Source organism: Anguilla anguilla, chromosome 6, assembly GCF_013347855.1.
Source record: "Anguilla anguilla isolate fAngAng1 chromosome 6, fAngAng1.pri, whole genome shotgun sequence".
Taxonomy (NCBI): domain Eukaryota; kingdom Metazoa; phylum Chordata; class Actinopteri; order Anguilliformes; family Anguillidae; genus Anguilla; species Anguilla anguilla.
In genome coordinates this window covers 33480923-33500644 of record NC_049206.1, presented here as the reverse complement: position 1 = coordinate 33500644, position 19722 = coordinate 33480923, and the positions used below count along the sequence as shown (strand labels likewise).

General features: G+C 38.3%; 2 protein-coding genes across 3 annotated transcripts in view; both read left to right on the top strand.

Moving 5' to 3' along the window:
* The window catches only part of elp3 (elongator acetyltransferase complex subunit 3), a 188567-nt gene that overhangs the window by 135088 nt on the left and 33757 nt on the right, over window positions 1-19722 (top strand). For both annotated transcript variants that reach the window (XM_035421321.1, XM_035421322.1), the window contains exon 9: window positions 6269-6395. In XM_035421321.1, coding sequence (XP_035277212.1) covers window positions 6269-6395 — 127 coding nt within the window. The remainder of the gene's footprint in view (window positions 1-6268; window positions 6396-19722) is intronic.
* Window positions 15877-18553, top strand: LOC118229398 (zinc finger BED domain-containing protein 5). Its single transcript, XM_035421324.1, has one exon. The coding sequence runs from the start codon at window positions 17216-17218 to the stop codon at window positions 18245-18247; it is 1032 nt and encodes a 343-aa protein (XP_035277215.1). The 5' UTR covers window positions 15877-17215; the 3' UTR covers window positions 18248-18553.

Here is a 19722-nt window from a genome sequence, read left to right as displayed (position 1 = left end):
TTTTCTTGGCGACAGTTAGGGCAATAAGTAGAGGTCTGGTGTTCTTGGTTGTTGATTGATCTCGGATATGTCTCCAAGTAGGCAGAGGGAGGGAGATAGTAGGATGCTGCAAGAAACGGGAAAATGTTTTCGTGACTGTGTGCCAAAAGTGTTGGATGGGTAGGCATAGCCAAGTAGTGTGGAAATAATTGTCCAGGGTGTTTAGAGTGCAGTGTGAGCATATGTCAGTGTCTGCTAGTCCCATTTTATACATCCTGTGTTGAGTAATATGTGCTCTATGGATTACCTTGAATTGAATTAATTGTAAGTTAGTGTTGTTAGTCATTGTGAATGTGTTGGTGCATATTTGTTGCCAGAAGTCGGCGCTGGGAGAAATGGGCAAATCTACTTCCCATCTTGTAATGGGGAGGTGTATTGTAGAGTCCATATGTGTTAGTAGTTTGTATAGTCTAGAAAGAATTTTCTTTGAAGATGTTGATTTTTTTTGTTGTTGTTGATTTTCCACCAAGCTGTCAGAGTTGTAGAAATTACAGTGTTCTTAAAGCAGTTGTAGTGTTTTATGTTTATATTGAGTAATGGTAGGTCAGATGGTGAGATTTCCCTGCATGCTTCTTGTTCGATATCAATCCATGAGTTGTTTTGTCGGGTGGGATGTGTCCATTTATAGGTGTATAGCAATTGGTTGGCCAAGTAGTAATTATGAAAATTTGGTGCATCGAGTCCTCCTTAATTTTTATTTTTTTGAAGAGTAGCTCATTTGATTCTGGCTTTTTTTAATTTTTCCAGTGAAATTTGGTTATTATTGAATCTAGGGAGTTGAACCAGTTGGTTGTGGGTTGGGTTACGATCATGGTAAACGGATAGTTGATTTTTGGTAAAAATTGACATTTTGACGTTTGCTATTCTTCCAGTTAAGGAAAGTGGTAGGTTCGTCCATCATTGTAGATCATCTTCTATTGTTTTTATTAATGGGTTAAAGTTGAGATGGAATGACTCCAACAGCTTGGGGGAAATGTTGAGGCCTAAATACCTGATATTTCCAGTAGAGAGGGGGAGGGTAGATTCTTGAGTTGCAGCATTCCAATCATCTCCATCTAAGGGTAAAATGATAGATTTTGTCCAATTTATTGAGTAGTCAGTTGATATTTTCGTTTTGTCTGATTGCTGCGGCAAGAGGTTCTATGAAAAGAGAGAATAGAGAGGGAGAGAGTGGACATCCTTGCCTAGTGCCCCTGTGTAGTGTGAAGCTCTGTGATGTTATTCCATTTGTGCTGACTGTAGCCATGAGTGAGGTGTAAAATATTTTTATCCAGTGAATAAATGATTCTCCGTAACCAAATTTTTGTAATGTTGCGAATAGAAATGTCCAGTTAACTCTATTGAAGGCTTTCTCTGCATCCAGTGAGGTAATTATTGCTTTTAAACTGTTGATTTATGACATTAATTAAATTAAATAGTCTGCGCATATGGTTGATGAATTTTGTCCTTTGATGAATCCAGTTTAGTTGTGATGTATTATGTTTGGGGTGACTGTTTCAATTCTGGTGGCTGAAGCTTTGCTAATTATTTTGATGTTAGTATTGATAAGTGATAGGGGACAATAGCTGGAGGGTAGGGTTGGGTCTTTGCCAGGCTTAAGCAATACTGAGATCAACGCAGTGTTCATATGCGGGGGAATTTTGGAGTTATGTTTTATTCCAAGTGCCATTCTGATGAATAATGTAGAAATTGTTAGCCAAAAATGTTTAAAGAATTCAGCGGGGAAGCCATCAGGTCCTGGAGCTTTATTGTTGGGCATCTGGGTCAGTGCTTTATGAAATTCAGTTTGTGTTAATGGTTCGTCTAGTGCTTGTGCGTGTTCTTTGGATAGTTGTGGTAGGTTTATTTTATTCAAGAAGGAATTGATGTCTGCTGAACTTGGGTCGATGTCTGTGGTATATAAATTGCTATAGAATGTCCTGAATGTAGCCTATTATTTATGTCCTGTGGTGTTATCATGGTCTTCCCCGCTGAATCTTCTATAGCCGGGATAATTGATTTTTCTTTGTTTTAGTTGGTTAGCCAAATATTTTCCTGGTTTATTGTTGTGTTCGAAGTGGTCTTGCCGGAGTCTCTGTATCATGAATTGTGTTTTTTTATTTAGCATTTCATTAAGTTGAAATTGTAATTTTCGTAATTCAATCTGTGTTTCTTCTTTGGGGTCATTAGCATATGCATAATTTAATTCTTGGATTTTTTGTTCCAGATTGTTTTTGAATCTTTTTTTTCTTGCATGATGAGTAGGATATGATTTTGCCCCTCAGTAGTGCTTTGCTTGTTTTCCATAGTAATGTGGGTGAGATATCTGGAGAATCGTTTATCTCCATGAAGGATATCCACTTTCTTTTGAAGAATGAGTCAAAATCAGCATCTTTAAGCAGAGATGTGTTGCGCCATCTGGGAGCAGACTGTTTGGGGAGGAGACAGGGGCATGGTCACTGATTATGATGGGGGTGAATTTTAGAATCAGAGATATCTGATAGGATTGATATGCTGGTGAGGAAAAAGTCTATACGAGAGTATGATTTATGAAGTTGTGAAAAGTAAGTATTTCTTTGTTAAGCAGTTTTTCAGCTGCCAGCTGTCGCCAAGACCTAAATCGCTCATATATTGTTTTAGTGTGTCGGTGGAGTGCCAATTTCTTAAATTGCCTGAGGTGCTTGTTCTGTCCAGAGTTGGATTAATCACAGTATTGAAGTCACCTCCAATTATGATTGTTGAATTTGATAGATTAGCCAGTGATGGAAAAAAAAGTGAAAAAATGAGGGATTGTCAGTGTTTGGACCGTAAATACTAGCAATGGTTAGGTTAAAATTGTAGATGGAACAGTTGATGATGATATAACGTCCTTCTGGGTCTGTAATTGTGGTTTTGTGAATTAGTGGTAATCGCTTATTGACTAGAATGAACACACCTCTCTGCTTAGAGTTGTAAATTGCTGAGAATATTTGATTAAATTGTGAGGATTTAAATTTCTGATTCAGGTAAGTTAGTCTCTTGTAATAGACATATGTCTGCTTGTAATTTGATTAAATGAGTTATGATTTTAGTCTTTTTAGCCTGTGAGCCAGCGCCCTGAATATTCCATGTTACAAATTTAAGAGGGGATAGGGTTTTTTAAAAATTTGGTAAAAATGTAATCCAATATGGCATATGGTGTGTGTTTGTGTGTGTGTGTGTGCGTGATGGCGGAGACATAATGAGAAGTAAAGAGAGTGAGAGAAAAAGAGAGAGAGGGAGATGTTGGTTACCGTTAGTCATATCTGCATTATTTCTGTGGTTATCCATTTTCAATGACATTGTAGAGCGGCTTCACCATCACAATCCCAATCAAATAATTTCATTTTACTCTTTAAATCAAATACCTTGGTCTTTCCCATGTTAACATAAACGTTCCCCAAGCCAATACAATAACATGAACACACAGAACGCAAAGACAGTCAGAGAAAGTGGACATACACATAAAACATAGAGACATTGATATTTACATCACATAGGGACACATAACAGTAAAGTATACTGAGCAAGTCAAGGCACATAGGCTATATTAATAGCTAGGTTTAAAATGCCAAATGTTCCACATTCAATAAAGCCAGGTTGTGATATCTTTGTCACCATATAGAACTCCATCAACGTAGAGTTTGTCTACCGCTATCACTGCGTGTTTTCCTTTTTGCAATAATTCTTTTCGGACTGGAGTTTTTTCTGTCTCTCCTGTGTCTCAGGTGGAAACTGATCATTAAGCTCGAAGTGTGTTCCTTTCAACTCTCTCCCCCTGCGCTTAACAAGTTCTTTATGTTTGTAATGCTCGAATTTAGTAATAATGAGGCGAGGCCATTTGGAGATATTATTTTTTCCTCCCAGGTGATGAACTCGTGGAATGTGATTGATTGAATGGTTTCGGGCGCGAGCTTCAGATGGGTATGCATGAAATCTTTTATATTTTTTTCAGGGTCGTCTGGGATGTTTTCTGGTAAACCAGAGAAAATAAGGTTGTCTCGCATGCTGCGAGACTGGAGGTCAAGAATGGTTTCTTTCATCATCTTATTTTCTTTTTCAGTGGTAGTTATTTGTGTTCCAAGAGTTTTAACAGTCTTTTGAAGTGCCTGATTTTGCTTTGTGAGGGAGGTGATTCGCTCCTGGCTGAATTCCAGGCTCTCTCTTAATCCTTGGAACTCTTTATAGAGCACTTCAATAAGAGATAATCTGGCATCGACTGAAGAAAGACGGGAGTTTATGGAGCACAGTAAGTCACCAACCTCTGTGTTGTTACTGAGAGATCCCGGTAGACCATCCATGTCGGTCGATGAGTTGCGGAGGCGCTTATTGGATTTCGGCATAATGCAAAGTCGGTGGAAGCACTCGTCGATATAATTTTCCAGATCCTCCAGGTCGTTGTGGAGGTAAAGTAATATTCCAGCAGGAAATCGGAGTAGATTTAGAAAGTTTGTTGTTTGTAGTTTTGTTCAGCAGCAGGGCGCCACCATCTTGTCTCCGTCCCAGACTGTTTCCGTTTCCCCAGACCGTTTCAGTTTCCTAAAGAAAAATAAATAAATAAAAATGTTTTTTTTTGGCAATGTTCAACTATACCTACAAACTGTAGTAACATTTGGTTGACAGTGTGAACAAGAGACATACAGTGAAATAGCCGTTCCACGAGAAAATATTAAATATCAGAAACCTACTTTCTGTACACTGAGCAGGGATAAGTAAAGGGCCTCGCCACAGTTCAGTGGGACTGATGGCAGCACAGAACACTGATACTTTGTAAAGTGGGTTTGTGACAGTTTTCTGTAAAAAGCAAATTGATTTGATTTGGACACTGCAGTGACACACTTTATCATGTTTTCCATGCAACACATAGAGGTCGACTCATTTCGGAACAGCGCCCTGCAGAGGCTCCCAAATGATTATTAGTTTTCAAATGAATAGATATTTGGTGTTATTTTTGCCATAAAAAAAAAATAGAGTGCCTTTAGATTATTTCTGGTTATATTCATTTAGCTAGCTAGCTAACGTTAGCTAGCTAGGAGGTTTGCTTTCATAAGGCAATGTTATCGATAACGTTAGCTTGCTAGTTTGCTTTTATGAGGACGTTATAGTTGTGCTTTTATCTTAACTTGGCTAGCTAGATAGCAAAAATTATAATTGGATATAAGTCAACGTCCTTACCTTAGCTATCTACCGATACTTGATATACTAGGCCTACTAAGCTAGCTAGCTTGTGAAAATTCAGTCTCCCAAAGAGAGCGCATATCATGGGAGTAGCTATGGTAACGGGGCACGGTCTGTCAATCATAGCTAACTGACAGTTCTCATTACCATGCCCAGACGGTTCGGGTGAATTTTTATCGTGGGAAATTTAGGCTTAGAAAAATACGTTTTTAAGTACATTGAAATGACTGAATAATAAAAACATTATGCACATTTGTTTTGTTGTTGCCTGAAGACAACTGGGAAGTGTCACGTTCAACCACCATGGTACTCCTTTAATGGTTCTCTAAAAGCTCTTAATGGTTTAGGACCTGCATACATCAGAGATTGCCTGTTTGAATATGCTCCTAGCCGAGCTCTCCGATCCACTCTGGCCTACTCGGTACACAAAGTAAAACACAAAAAAGGTGGGGAAGCAGATTTTTATTTTTATGCTCCAAAACTGGAACACCCTACTATTTGAAATCAGACAGAACAGTTTTTAAAAAAAAACAACTCTTTTTTTTTTTACCTTGGCTTTTTATTAGATCGCTTTTGATTGGAGACTGACTATTTTTGACTATTTTTCATTGAATTATTTTTTGTCTTGTCTTTATGTCATCTTCTTAATTTTATTTTTAATGTTTTTTTCTGTCATGAAGTACTGCTTTATTTTACACTTGTTTTGTTACTTATGTTATTATATTTTTATTTTTTATTCATTTATTTTTTAATTTTTTAATTCTCTACTGTGTTCTTAATGTTATTTTAAATCGTTTCCATCATTTTCACATTTTTCTTCTTTCAAGGCTTTTTGTGTTATGATAAAGTGATATTTTACACATGCCTTTTCTGTCTACTGTAAAGCACTTTGTGCTGCAATCCATGTTTGCCTTGGTATAGTGATTTATGTTACGGTAATATTGCCATGCCTGGTAGGTGTACAGTGCAATCTTGTTCTGTGGTTTTAATGTGTTAATGGCCTGTCTGGTGGACACTCCTTGAATCCTCATCTGTGTATTTTTTGTTTGTGCAGGGGCCACACTGTGAGGGCCGTGTGTGAGTCTTTCCACCTGGCCAAGGATGCTGGTTTCAAGGTGGTGGCCCACATGATGCCAGACCTGCCCAATGTGGGTATGGAGCGGGACGTGGAGCAGTTCATTGTAAGTTACTGTACTGTTACTTTCAGTTCTCAACCTGAGGTTCTCAACCTCAGCACCGGGTGTAATGTTACTCCCCTACTGATATTTATGAGTTTCCCTCAAAAAGCCAGTTTCCCCATTGGGCTTCATTCATTTTTGACAACAAAAATAAAATGCTTCCACTCAAAGTAGAAAGAAAAATCACTTATTTTTCTGAGGTAAAATATTTTTTCTTGCCACACGGACAAAGAAAAAGGGGAGTTAACTGGGTAATTGACTTCCTTAATCGATCAATTTAATGATGAGTAAAAACAAAAACCAGCTGGACTCTGCAGCTCTCCAGGACCTTGGTTGGCCAACGCTGTTCTAGGCCACTCCAGCTCATGGTTATTTGAGTTGAAAGGGGAGTCATTATGACTTCCGGTTATAGCGATAGGCTGAGAGGTTGAAGCTCCCTAGCTCGGTTACAATTCCTACGTAAATCCTATTTGAAATAATCTGAATCCACCCACAATTATAGAATATCTGATTCTAAACCCCCCCAACACACAGTATGTCACCGAAAACTGCAAAACAGCGCCCTAAAAAGACAGAAATCTCGAATGAAGATGAAGCAAATGACGACGCCACGCTACAAGATGTAAACTTCCAAGCTAGCAATGAGAGCGAGGATAACTCAGAAGCTAATGCTAGCTTAGGCAACAACGCTATCTTACAAGCAATCAATGATATGAAGACAGAGTTTTCATCCAAACTGGATGGGGTACTTTCAGCCATCAGTAACATTAAAAGTGAGCTGATTAGTTGTCAGAAGAGACTCTCTGAGACAGAGAAGCGTATATCAAACACCGAAGATGACGTCGTATCCCTACAGAGACGGGCCAAGAGCTTGGAAGAGAAAGTTACAACGCTTACCTCAAAACTGAACAGCTATGAGAACAGGAGCAGAAGATCCCATATAAGGATCATAAATCTACCAGAGTCTGCAGAGGGAAATGATGCTTGCGCATTCCTGGAATTGTAGCTCCCCGAGGCTTTGGGACTGACAGCGCTTGCTTCTCCTATGGTTATTGAGCGTGCCCACCAACTCTCAGGCCCGAAATGGTCCTCCCAGACCGCTCATCATGAAGTTTCTAAACTACAAAGATAAAGTCCGCGTCGAGAATGCTGCAAGACAAAGGGGTACAAAGATCGCCAAGTGATGCTGTTCCCTGATGTCTCTGCAGAGCTTCATAAATAACGGAGGAGATTTGATGGTGTCAAGCGGAAGCTGCGGGAGTTGGACGTCCTGTACGGAATCGTTTTCCCAGCACGACTAAGAGTTACATACGACGGTCGGTCTCACTTTTTTGACAACCCGTCGGAGACTGAGATCTTCATTACAAAGATACAGAAGAAAGAAGACAACGAGATCACTGCCTAAGATACAGAACGGGATATATCACTCATCAAGTTGATTATTCGAGGACGGCCAACAATGAGACATAGGAAGGTGGGAGGGGATGGGGCGGCTAGCCCTGCCCCTGGCCCTACCTATTCTCTTTTTTGATTGTTACCCTGGCTAGCTCATTCATTTGTTCAGATGTGTTTTGTAAACCGAGCCTGAACGTTGCTCAAAACTGAGAGACGCTCCTATGTGTAGGGGGCAGGGTGGATTGCCCTGATACTAATTTACTTGACAATTGGCAGCTCACAAGCCAATTCACTTGTTGAGATGAGTGGACAGCAGTGAAAAGCGCTCCCATGAATTAAGTGGGGTGGCTGGCCCCGATTCCAACTTGTTTACTTTTAGTTGGGTAAGCTCAATAGTTCATCTATTTGTGGGAATATGTTCAGAGCACAGTAGCTGCTGTTGAGTTTATTCGGCAGAAACTCTTATAAGGTGAGCAATATACTTCTGTGACTAAATTTTCACTTCTTTTTTGAATTTCACTCTTTGTCTTAAACATTTGTCTACAGGTTCAAATTTTTTTTCTTCTTTGTACTATAGAAGCCATAATTTAGACTAATTTTTATTTGAATTTAAATAGGTCATTGTATACCTGAAAGTCAAGTTTATAATATCTGGGCTTACCTGAGTTATGACTTTGGTATTTTGCAGACATGTGATGAGGTTAGTACAGAATAAGGGGGGGGGGGGGGTATAAGTGAGGATAATTGGGTTCATAAAATGTTAATTTACTAAGGGGAATTTGTAGCCAGCTAGGTGGGAGATACAGAGGGGGATAGGGACAATCCCGCATGGTGTGTGGATTTGGTGGTCGTTGGAGGTGTTACAATGGTGGGGAGATAATCTCAAGGGGAAATGTATGCTAGGGGATTTGAGGTTTGTGGATGTGTTAAAATATATGTCTCTTTATTTTTATTATTATTATTATTATTGATAGGGCAACAAAGGATATCCATATATTTCAGTACGGTCGCAGGGTAAACTGTAAAACAAAGGATGCTGAGATTGAGATATTTCTAGATCTATGAAGATTAAGATCACATCATGGAACTGCAGGGGTTTAGGTAAATTGACTAAAGTGAAACAGGTGCTTAGTAGATTGAAACAAAAACACTCAAACGTAGTTTTTCTGCAGGAATCTCATATGATGCCTTGTGATATATCTAAAATTATAAAACGATGGCAGGGGCAAGTGTTTGCAGCCTCCTATAGTTCCCATGCCCAAGGAGTTTTAATTCTAATTCATAAAACAATTCCATTCCAAATAGTAAACTCCATAATCAATCCCAAGGGTAGATACATTATACTTCAGGGCATCTTATTGTACAAGAAACTTAACTTAGTGAATGTATATGGTCCCAATGAGGACGATCCTACATTTTTTGATAATTTATTCCTGACTTTAGCAGCACTCCCAGGTAATTTCATCATAGGGGGTGATTTTAATATCACCCTGGACCTACTAAAAGATAAGTCTACTGGTTCGGATGCATCCCATACTAGAGCTAGAAGGTCTATATTAAATTTTATGAAGGATTTAAACTTATCTGAAATATGGCGAGACCAGAATCCAACCAATATAGAATACTCTTGTTACTCTAGCACACACAAAACCTATTCACGGATAGACTACTTTCTAATATCAACACAGATTAGACATAAAATCGAGGACTGCCAACATGACAGCATAGTAATATCGGACCATGCAGCAATATTGCTTACTTATTTAGATACTAAATTGGTTAATTGTCCTCCAAGACGGCGTTTCCATATAAAATGGTTGCAGGACCCTACTTTTATAGACTGTATTGGGAAACAAATAGATATGTTTTTTGAACTTAGCACAACATAGACTTCGGCTTGTACTAGATGGAAAGCTTTTAAAGTCTTTTTAACAGGACAAATTATAAGTTTTACTTCTCCTAAATTAAAAAATACCCGTCAAAAATTGGAACTGCTAGATTCTAAAATTAAAATTCAAGAGAAAGACAAGTTTTTGGATGGTTCAGAAAACCCACATCAGGAGCTATTACTACTTAAGGCTGAATACAACAAAATATTGGCAGAGAGGGCTGAGAGTAGCTTGCTGAGGCTTAAACAGACATTTTATGACTAGGGAGAAAAACCAGGGAAGCTCCTGGCCTGGCGAATTAAACAGCTACAATCAGAAAGAGCGATTGATGCAATTGAAAACGTTAAGGGTGAGGTGACTGTGGACCCTAAAGAGATAAATGACACTTTTAGGCTGTTCTATGAATCTCTATACTCCTCAGAATATCCGCCTGATTCAAACACACAAACTTCTTTGGATAATTTGAAATTCCCCAACATTTCAAAAGAAGCAAAAAACAGTCTAGATTCTGATCTAACAATGGACGAAATTATAGAAGCAATTGGAGTTATTTTGGAGTTGCACTACTGACTTAAATAATAAGCCCTCTTTTTTATTTATTTTTATCATGTTGGAGTTGCCAGTTTAAACCTACAGTTTTACACTTTAATATGTAAACCTTTGTTTACATATTGTTTTGTGCTGCATTATACAATGACACACAGTTTGTTGTTGTAAAAATTAAATGAACTTAAATTAGATGGTCAATTAGGTTTTTTTGTAGGAAAATTAATCGTTTAGATTAATCGACAAATCTGTAAAATAGTCAATAGATTAATCGATAGAAAAATAGTCGTTAGTGGCAGCCCTACATTTGAACAGCTACGTGCTAAATATGATCTTTCAAATAGCCACTTAGTAAAATACTTACAGGTAAGAAGCTTTATAACTGCATCCCGTAATCAATTATTAACTCCTCCACCTCTTTCTGAAGTGGAACGATTGATCTCTGATAATTGTCATGGTAAAGGGCGTATCTCAGTGTTATAAGATATGTTGGTTTCTAGCTCATCTGAATCCTCTACTGACCGGCTAAACGCCTGGAAGGAAGATATACAGGAGGATTTCCTTGGATGAATGGGGGTGATATGTGCTGAGGCGCATAGACAAACCACGAATACGAGATTGAGATTGTTGCAATACAATTGGCTGATGCGCACTTACATAACACCAGCTAAATTACATCAGTTTAACAATAATATTCCAGATATTTGTATTAAATGTGAACAGTCTAAAGGCACACTCTTACATTGCATGTGGAATTGCAAAAAGATTGCAACTTTTTGGTGCGAGAACTCACAAATAATACAAATGTTAGGTGTAAAGCTGCCTCTTGATCTGAAAATGTTTATTTTGGGGTTATACCCTTAGATCCTAGTCTTATCAAGGAATAAACAAATTCTTGTGGATATGTGTTTACTCCAAGGGAAACGTTTGATCGCCTTATCATGGAAGAATGTTCAGAGACCACAGGTGGGCCAATGACTTAGGAAAATGAGCAATTGTTGTGCTATGGAGAAGAACTTATATTCTGAAAAGGAAGAGTGAAACCTTTGATAAGGTTTGGGGTCCTTTTACCCAACTGTTAGAAAATGTTAATGTGTCGGATATATTACGCACTGATGGCAGTGTGAATCCATGAGAGATCTGATACATACCTCCTCATCTGATGTGACTAAATACGCTTTCTAGAATGATGTTGCACCTGTCAAAAAATGTATTTATTTATTTTTATTTAATTTTTGTTTGTGTTTTTATGTCTGTGTTTCTGTTGTTTATACTTTTGTTGTACATTTGTATAAGGTCTGTCTTGTTTTGTAATTATGTTGTTGTTTAAAAAAGGAAAAACTAATAAACATACTGTTAAAAAAAATACTGTCATTAGAGGGACGTGAGTGTTTTCTGTCATTCATTTACACAGTTAATATACTGTAGATTTCTGCTTAATACTGAGGCCTTCTCTCAAATATAATTTATACCTTTCATTAAATTCTAAAATATTTGAAATACATGACCTGTATATCATTATTATTATACAGTAGGTAGCTTAAAATGGAACTTAATAATAATAATAATAATACATTTGGAAGTTGCCAGTCATTGGAATATTGTTTTGGTGTATAATTGCAAGGTCAAAAATCATGTTTGCTGGGTCACAGGTACGCTATCAATATTAAGTTGCATCTGTCAACTCAAATGTCGTGCTATCACTTTTTTATTCATAATTAAACATTAAATATATATATATTTAATTTAATATCTATTTAAATAGAAAAATAATTTCCTTGTTTTTTCACTTTCTTTTAGTTCCTTCATCTTTGCAAAGAGAAATTACAGCTCAATGATGCAATTCTTGTTTTCCCCAGGTAGTTGCAAACATTTTAAGCTATAATAGGTGTACAGTTAAGGCCAAAAGTTTACATACACCTAGGCTAAAGATACACCTAGGGTAAACTCCACACATTTCATGTTACCGAACATTTTTTTTGGCAAGTCAATTAGGGCGTCTACTTTTTTCACATCAGAGGTCATTTTAAAACAGTCGATTAGAGACAGATCTATTTCAGCTTTAATTCACTATATCAGAGTGGATCAAAAGTTTACGTACGCGAAATTGACTCTCTTTAAACAGTCTGGAAGATTCCAGAAATTGATGTAATGACTTTTTAGAAGCTTGTGTTTGGCCAGTTGTCATAATTAGGAATTAATTGGGAGTTAATTGGGACCTGTGGCTGTATTTAAGGGCCTACCTTCAGAGCCACTTCCTTTTGAAAAAAACTTGAATTTGAATGTCTTTAGCCTAGGTGTATTCTTTTGGCCTCAACTGTATATAGACTGAAAACAGAAAAAGCTGTCAGCACAAAAGTAAATATAAGGGGTAATTCTGCCTCCAGGAGCTCCAGATAAATTGGCACAATATCAAAGATTGTTTTCCTCAAAGTTGTGACATGCAGTTTTTGTACATATCCACTGGACTATTACTGCTTGTAACATTTCAATGTTTTACTTTGTGTCATATTTTTGATATTGTTGTATTTGCATTGGTCGTTATGGCAGACGATCATGGCAGCACTGTCATGCATAAAGGCAGCTGCTGCACACAGGCATGCCAAATTTTCAACATTGCGTTCAACCAACTGCTCTAAAATAGCACTAAATAGCCCTGACTTCAACCACAGGACCAAAGCAAAACAAATGGCTGTTTTCTAGAGAACTGCATTTTTAACCCCCATATTTGTGCTTGTTCTTCTGCCGGTCCGCTGCAGCTGGAGTAACCAACAAAATGTTATACTAGGGAAACGGCACGTTACTTTGAGTACATGGAGTCATCTCCCTTTGTACTGTGTAATACTGAAACATGGCCAAGCCATCTGCTCAAGCACCTACTGCTCAGTTCTGCTCCACGTCCATCAAAACTACTCGCCTACCTGATGACAATTCTTCTTGCTGGTGATGTGTATCTGAATCCTGGCCCTGACACACTGGACAATGGTCTTCTGTTGTCATCTGATTCTCTCCTCAATCAAGATGACCTGTTTACATGGGCATTCAGTTCCGACGCCGTTATCACATAACAGCTGTGGAGACAGAATCACTGCTATCACAAACCTTCCCTTGGATCCCCATGCAAAACCAAAAGGTGTGCTTGGTGGACATTAGAACATTAGGAGTATAGTTTCAAAAAATAAACAGGTGGAAAAACTATTGTCAGACTCTAATTTGATTTCCTTTGTCTGTCCAAAACCTGGTTAACTGAAATATCCCCGGCTGCAGCCTTTGCAATTCCAGGATAGAAGTTTTTCAGACAGGACACGTCAGAAGGAAGAGGAAGAGTGGGTTATTTATATATGTGAGAGATAAGTTTAAATGCAAACAAATAGATTTTACATGTTCACCTGAAATTGAATGTATTCCCATAACCATAGACTTGTCCCCACAAATGGAATTCACTTATTGCTGTATACAGGCCTCCATCATGTAATAATATGTTTTGTGCACATTTTAGAAATATTCTTAAAGAATTGGTCACGCGCAAAGAAGTTCTTGTTCTTGGTAATTTTAATCTGAATTGGCAAGATAAAACTATCAGAAAGAAACTTAAAGAACTCACAGATCAGTTTGATCTTACCCAGTTGATTAATGGACCAACTAGGATAACAAGCTCCACAAAAACTCAATCAATCTAATCTAGATCAATCTAACTTTTAGTAATAAGCCTGAAAGAATTACAAAGACATTTAATCACTGAATTATCTGATCATAATATGACTCTTATTTTAAAGGACTTTAGACTTATATATCTTTAGATTATATAGATTCAGATAATCAGCACTATTCTTATAGAATATTAAAAAAAGGATATGATGAAATTTACTGAAAATCTTGAACAAAACTGACTGGAGCCATATTCTGTCCACTGAGGATTTAGAGGCCACATGCCATCATTTTATTAGCACAGTAAATTAAAGAAAATTTACATTAAAAAGGTTAAGATCATATAATTTACCATGGCTGAATGAGAAACTGTGGTGTTTGATTAAAATGACTTGAAATGCTCTGAAAACTGCATTATTATGCAGCTGTATTATGTCAAGATTGACTAGTTTTTAAAGGGTTATGAAATGAAGTTGTAAAAGAATTGAGGAAAGCAAAAGCCTTTTTTTAAATTAACACTATAAATGAGGAAAAATAGTAAGCTTATCTGGAGGAATCTTAAATTAATTAAGAAAGATCGTGGAAGTGTAGGAAAATGTATTGAATTGGAAGTACATGGAACTTTAACTCAACTTAACTAAGTATTATTTCCTCTACATTTTATAATTATTCCATTGATGTAATTTAGTGTCTGCAAGATTGCTTTGGATCAAAGAAATATCCACGTCAAATCCAGTTCATATTGCTTTTAATATTCTAGATGTCTCTGAACAGAAAATATGCAAAATCTTTGGGGGACCTTAAACAAAGGCCACAGATATGTACAGGTGGGGTTCAACTTTTTAAAACACTCAAACTAATTTTAAGCATTTCAATTACCCACCTGGTTCACCGTTTGATAAGACTGTCAACGTTCCCAAATTTCAGGCAGTCTGCTGTTGTTACACCTATATTTAAGGTATCTGGGTAGCCACTATACATAGCTAACTGTAGACCCATTAGTATTTTGGCAATAACATCTAAGGTTCTAGAAAAGGTAGTAACTGAACAACTTATAGGTTTTTAAAAATTCTGGACATGCCTCACTTCATCCAATGCAATTTGGGTTTAGAAAAATGATTCAACTGAAACTGCAATTTGGCATTTTATCTAGCAAAATAATTTAAAGCTTGATAAAGAGCCAATTTTAGGAGTTTCTAGATCTGAGCAAAAAATTTGATGCTGTCAATCATAATGTTCTTTTGTCTAAACTTGTCTAAGCATGTTTTAACCTCTCAGAGAGTGCAATAACATGGATGGAATCTTCAACAATGAGAGGGCAATGCACTAGAATTGATACAAAATATTCTTCAGGAATTGACTGTTCTGTTGGTGTCCCTCAAGGGCCTGGTTTGGGGCCATATTTAGTTTATATATCAATGACCTCCCAATTGTCTGTCCTGAAGTTCAAATTCACATGTATACCAATGATATAGTCATCTATGAACACGACAAGACAAGACAACAGGCTGCTTCTAAATTAACATCTGTAATGGCCAGAATGTAATGGTCTTACTGGTGCACTGAATCCCGCCTCACTCTAAATGTAAGTAAGGCTGCATCCATGTACTTTTCAGTCACTAAAAAGGAAATATATCAGCCAGCTGTTAAGGGTGAAGCAATTTAGGTTGTAACACATGTTAAATATCTTGGGTTTGATATTGAGGCACACCTGTCCTTTACATGTGGAAAGGTCATCAGTCCAGTAAAAATTAATCTTAAGAACTTTGCATTTATTAGAAATCAACTGTCAACTGATGCTTCTAAGTTATATTCAATTCAATTAAATTTTATTTGTATAATGCTTTTTACAGAGAATTGGCACAAGGACACTTTACAGAGTAGCAAGGCAAGAGACAGAGCAAAGAGAGCAAACACCAGGCCTGAACCCCCAAATAGTAGTTACATAAGGTAAAAAAACTCCCAGTGGGGAGAAAAAACACCCAATGGGAAGAAATATCGAGAGGAACCCGGCTATAGAGGGGGAGCCCATCCTCCACTGGCCAGCCTGGTGTAAGTAGTAGACAGTAAACAAAATGGGTTGAACAGGTTACAGCTGAGGTGAAAGCTAACAGGAATAGTAGAAGACCAAATGGTATAGTTAGAATAGTGCAGTTTAGAGGAGCCAGATGATGGATCTGGAGCTCCAGACAGCATCAAGGCATGGGCATGCTAAGCTACCTAGTGTGTCAACTCCATAGGGCCAGTTTGACACTTGAGGCTGAGCTAACTGGTGTGTCTGCTTCGTTGATGCGTGCTTGACACTTAATGCTAAGTTACCCAGTGTCAACTCCATAGGGCCAGCTTGACACTTAAATGAATTCTGTGAAAACCACTCTCAGACCTCTATATAATTTGTAAGCAAACATTGAAAGTTTTAGACAAGCAAACATCAAATTATCATTACTGTAATATAATCAAAAAGGACAACCTCCTAACTTTTGATTACTTTGTGAACCATGCCTATCTCCGAAATATTTTTTTTAAATGAAATAAAATTAATTTAAAAACATATAATGCTATCAAAATACTATTACAAATGAAAATACCTTAACCATGAGATTATTGAAATAGGCAAAACTTATTTTAAATCCCTTCCTGTAATATTTTTTTTCAATATCAGCCTGTAGTCGGGTAGTAGCGCGCGCAAACATCCACGATTAGTAGGCCTAACTGTTCCAAGCTAAACTGTGATGCCAAGATATTAAGCGGAGGTAGCTAAAATGATGAATGGTTCAAAAGCACTGCAATCGTGGCTCCAAATGGGAACTATTAGGAAAAGGAGTGCGGATCAGGAGGAGAATATTTCGAGCAGCCCTGTAGAAACTGAAGTGGACGACAGTGAACCAAGCACAAGTGCTAGTGGCTACTTCAGCAGCGCCAGTGAAGTCTCCACAGCACCTGCTAGTAGCAAACGGCACAAAACAGTAAGGAAATATGACTCTAGTTATGTCAAATTTGGATTCAGCTGGAGTGGGATGGAGGAAGAGCCCAGGCCGCAGTGTGTGGTACGTGGTGATGTTCTTACCACTGAATGCATGAAACCATCGCATCTCAAACGGCATCTTACAACCAAACACGCAATGCTGAAAGACAAACCAGTTGATTTTTTTCTAAGAAAACGTGACAAACTGAAGCAGTCCAAGTCCATGATTCAATCCTGTGTTTCACCCGTAGCCAAAGCACAGGAAGCTTCATATCGTGCCAGCCTACGCATAGCGAAAACCGGTAAGCCACACACAATTGGCGAACAACTGTGTGTACCATTAGCCAAAGAGATGACACGCATCATTTGTGGGGAGAAGGATGCCAAACTTGGTGTCACTTTCAAACGACACTGTGCCACTGATTGAGCACATTAAAAGTAGTGGCTATTATTCCATCCAGCTAGACAAGACTACTGATGTTGCAGATTTTGCCAGTTTGCTTGTTTATGTCAGATATGAATATGATGGTGCAGCTCCGGAGGACTTTCTGTTCTGTCAATCACTGCAGACCAGAACTACAGCCGAGCACATATTTCAGCTCCTGAACGCGTTTGTCCAAGAGAATGGGCTCGATTGGAAAAAGTGTGTTGGAGTCTGCACGGACGGCGCCAGGGCTATGACAGGTCGCCACAGCGGAGTAGCAGCTCAAATTCGTGAGTTGGCACTCGAGATGCAATGGACTCAATGCAGCATCCATCCCGAGGCCCTGGCGGTGAAGAAGGTGCCCGAAGAATTGAAGTATGTGCTGGACTCGGCTGTGAATGCTGTGAACTTCATTAAGGCCCAACCGATGCATTCTCGCCTATTCCATGTGCTCTGCGATGAGATGGGCAGCGGGCATGTCCAACTCTTGCTTCATACGGAAGTAAGGTGGCTATCAAGAGGGAAGGTGCTTTTGAGGCTTTTCGAATTGCACAGAGAGGTCCAGATGTTCTTAAAGGACAAAATCTTCCCCTTATCAGATGTTTTCAAAGATACTGTGTGGCTCAGTCAACTGGCATACTTGTCGGACATTTTCTCTCATTTAAATGAACTTAATATGGGACAACAGGGACTCTACATCAATGTTTTTGATGTGCAGGACAAAATCAACGCAATGCTGAAAAAGTATGAAAAAGAAATCAAAGTCAAGGCAGGTGATGTTTCAGCTTTTCCCGCTTTGGAAAGTTTTCTGTCTGACAACGACCTCACCCTTGATGATGGAGTCAGGGATAACATCGTTGCGCATCTCGTCTCGCTCAGACAACAGTTCCGCGAATATTTCCCAGCGACGGCCAAAGCGAACAACTGGATGAGATCGAAAGCTCTGAAATGCCCAAGGACTTCACTGTTGGTGAGCAAGAGAGTTTAATAGAATTGTCTTGAGACAAAACATTGAAGTCTGCTTTCAGAATTCAGTCTTTGTTGGACTTTTGGATACAGCAACACAGCAAATACCCTGCGCATTCGGACAAGGCCGTGCGCTTTCTCCTTCCTTTTGTGACCACATATCTGTGCGAGAAAGGCTTCTCTTCACTTGCCTTCATAAAAACGAAATACAGAAGCAGAATGGATGCTGAGCCAAACCGGAAGTACAGTTGTTATTCTTAATGTTCTCACTTGCTCTGTGTGTGTGTGTGTGTGTGTGTGTGTGTTTGAATTAAATACTGTTGTTATTCTTAAAGGAGTAACATGGTGGTTGAACGTGACACTTCCCAGTTGTCTTTAGGCAACAAAACAAATGTGCATAATTTTTTTATTATTCAGTTATTTCAATGTACTTTAAAACATATTTTTCTAAGCCTAAATTTCCCACTATAAAAGTTCACCCGAACCGTCTGGGCGTGGTAATGAGAACTGTCAGTTAGCTATGATCGACAGACCGTGCCCCGTTACCATAGCTACCCCCATGATAAGCGCTCTTTTTGGGAGACTTTTCACAAGCTAGCTAGCTTAGTAGTATGTCAAGTATCGATAGATAGCTAAGATAAGGACATTGACTTATATCCAATTATAATTTTTGCTATCTAGCTAGCCAAGTTAAGATAAAAGCACAACTATAATGTCCTCATAAAAGCAAACTAGCTAGCTAACGTTATCAATAACATTGCCTTATGAAAGCAAACTACCTAGTTAGCTAACGTTAGCTAGCTAGCTAGCTAAATGAATATAACCAGAAATAATCTAATAGTCCTTAAAAGGCACTCTAATTTAAGTGAACCTAACATTAGTCAAATATTTGCATTGTCTTTCCCATATGCCAGCGGCGCAAACTATGGGTCTAGAGTTATCCATGGGTTTACGGGGCGTGGAAAGGGGAGTGGTTACTGTGTTCGTGACGCACCAAGTTGACAACTTTCTCAACCGGTTGAAAATAGGACGATAAATTTAAATCTCCAAAAATACAGAACGGACATATTTAATACTTTACTCATTGTGTTTCTTCAATGCCTCTTGTGCAAATAGCACATAAAACCTAGAAAGTGTGAAAATCACCGTGGTACTCCTTTAATGTTCTCACTTGCTGTGTGTGTGCGTGTGTGTGTGTGTGAGGGGCTGCCCCTTGTGTTGTATGAAAGTTGTGTGTAAGAGTTTAAGTGCCAGTTCTAGTGCTACCTCTGTGTACAGCGTGGCTGTGGCTGACAACAGTCAACAATAAATAATTTTCTTATTAGGAATAAATTAGCCTCCTGCATGAACTGTGCGTAGCTGAATTGGGTAGGCCTACGCTACTGTGGTACGCAGTGTAAAACGTTTGAGAACCACTGGTATAAGATAACTCTTCATCTTGCGCTTCCTTCAATGAAAGAATTCATTTTACAGTATGGAGATTTGCCTAGGAAAACT

Bases quoted from the DNA above. Each gene is read 5' to 3' on its own strand.
- LOC118229398 (XM_035421324.1), top strand. From the start codon at position 17,216: ATGCCAAACTTGGTGTCACTTTCAAACGACACTGTGCCACTGATTGAG.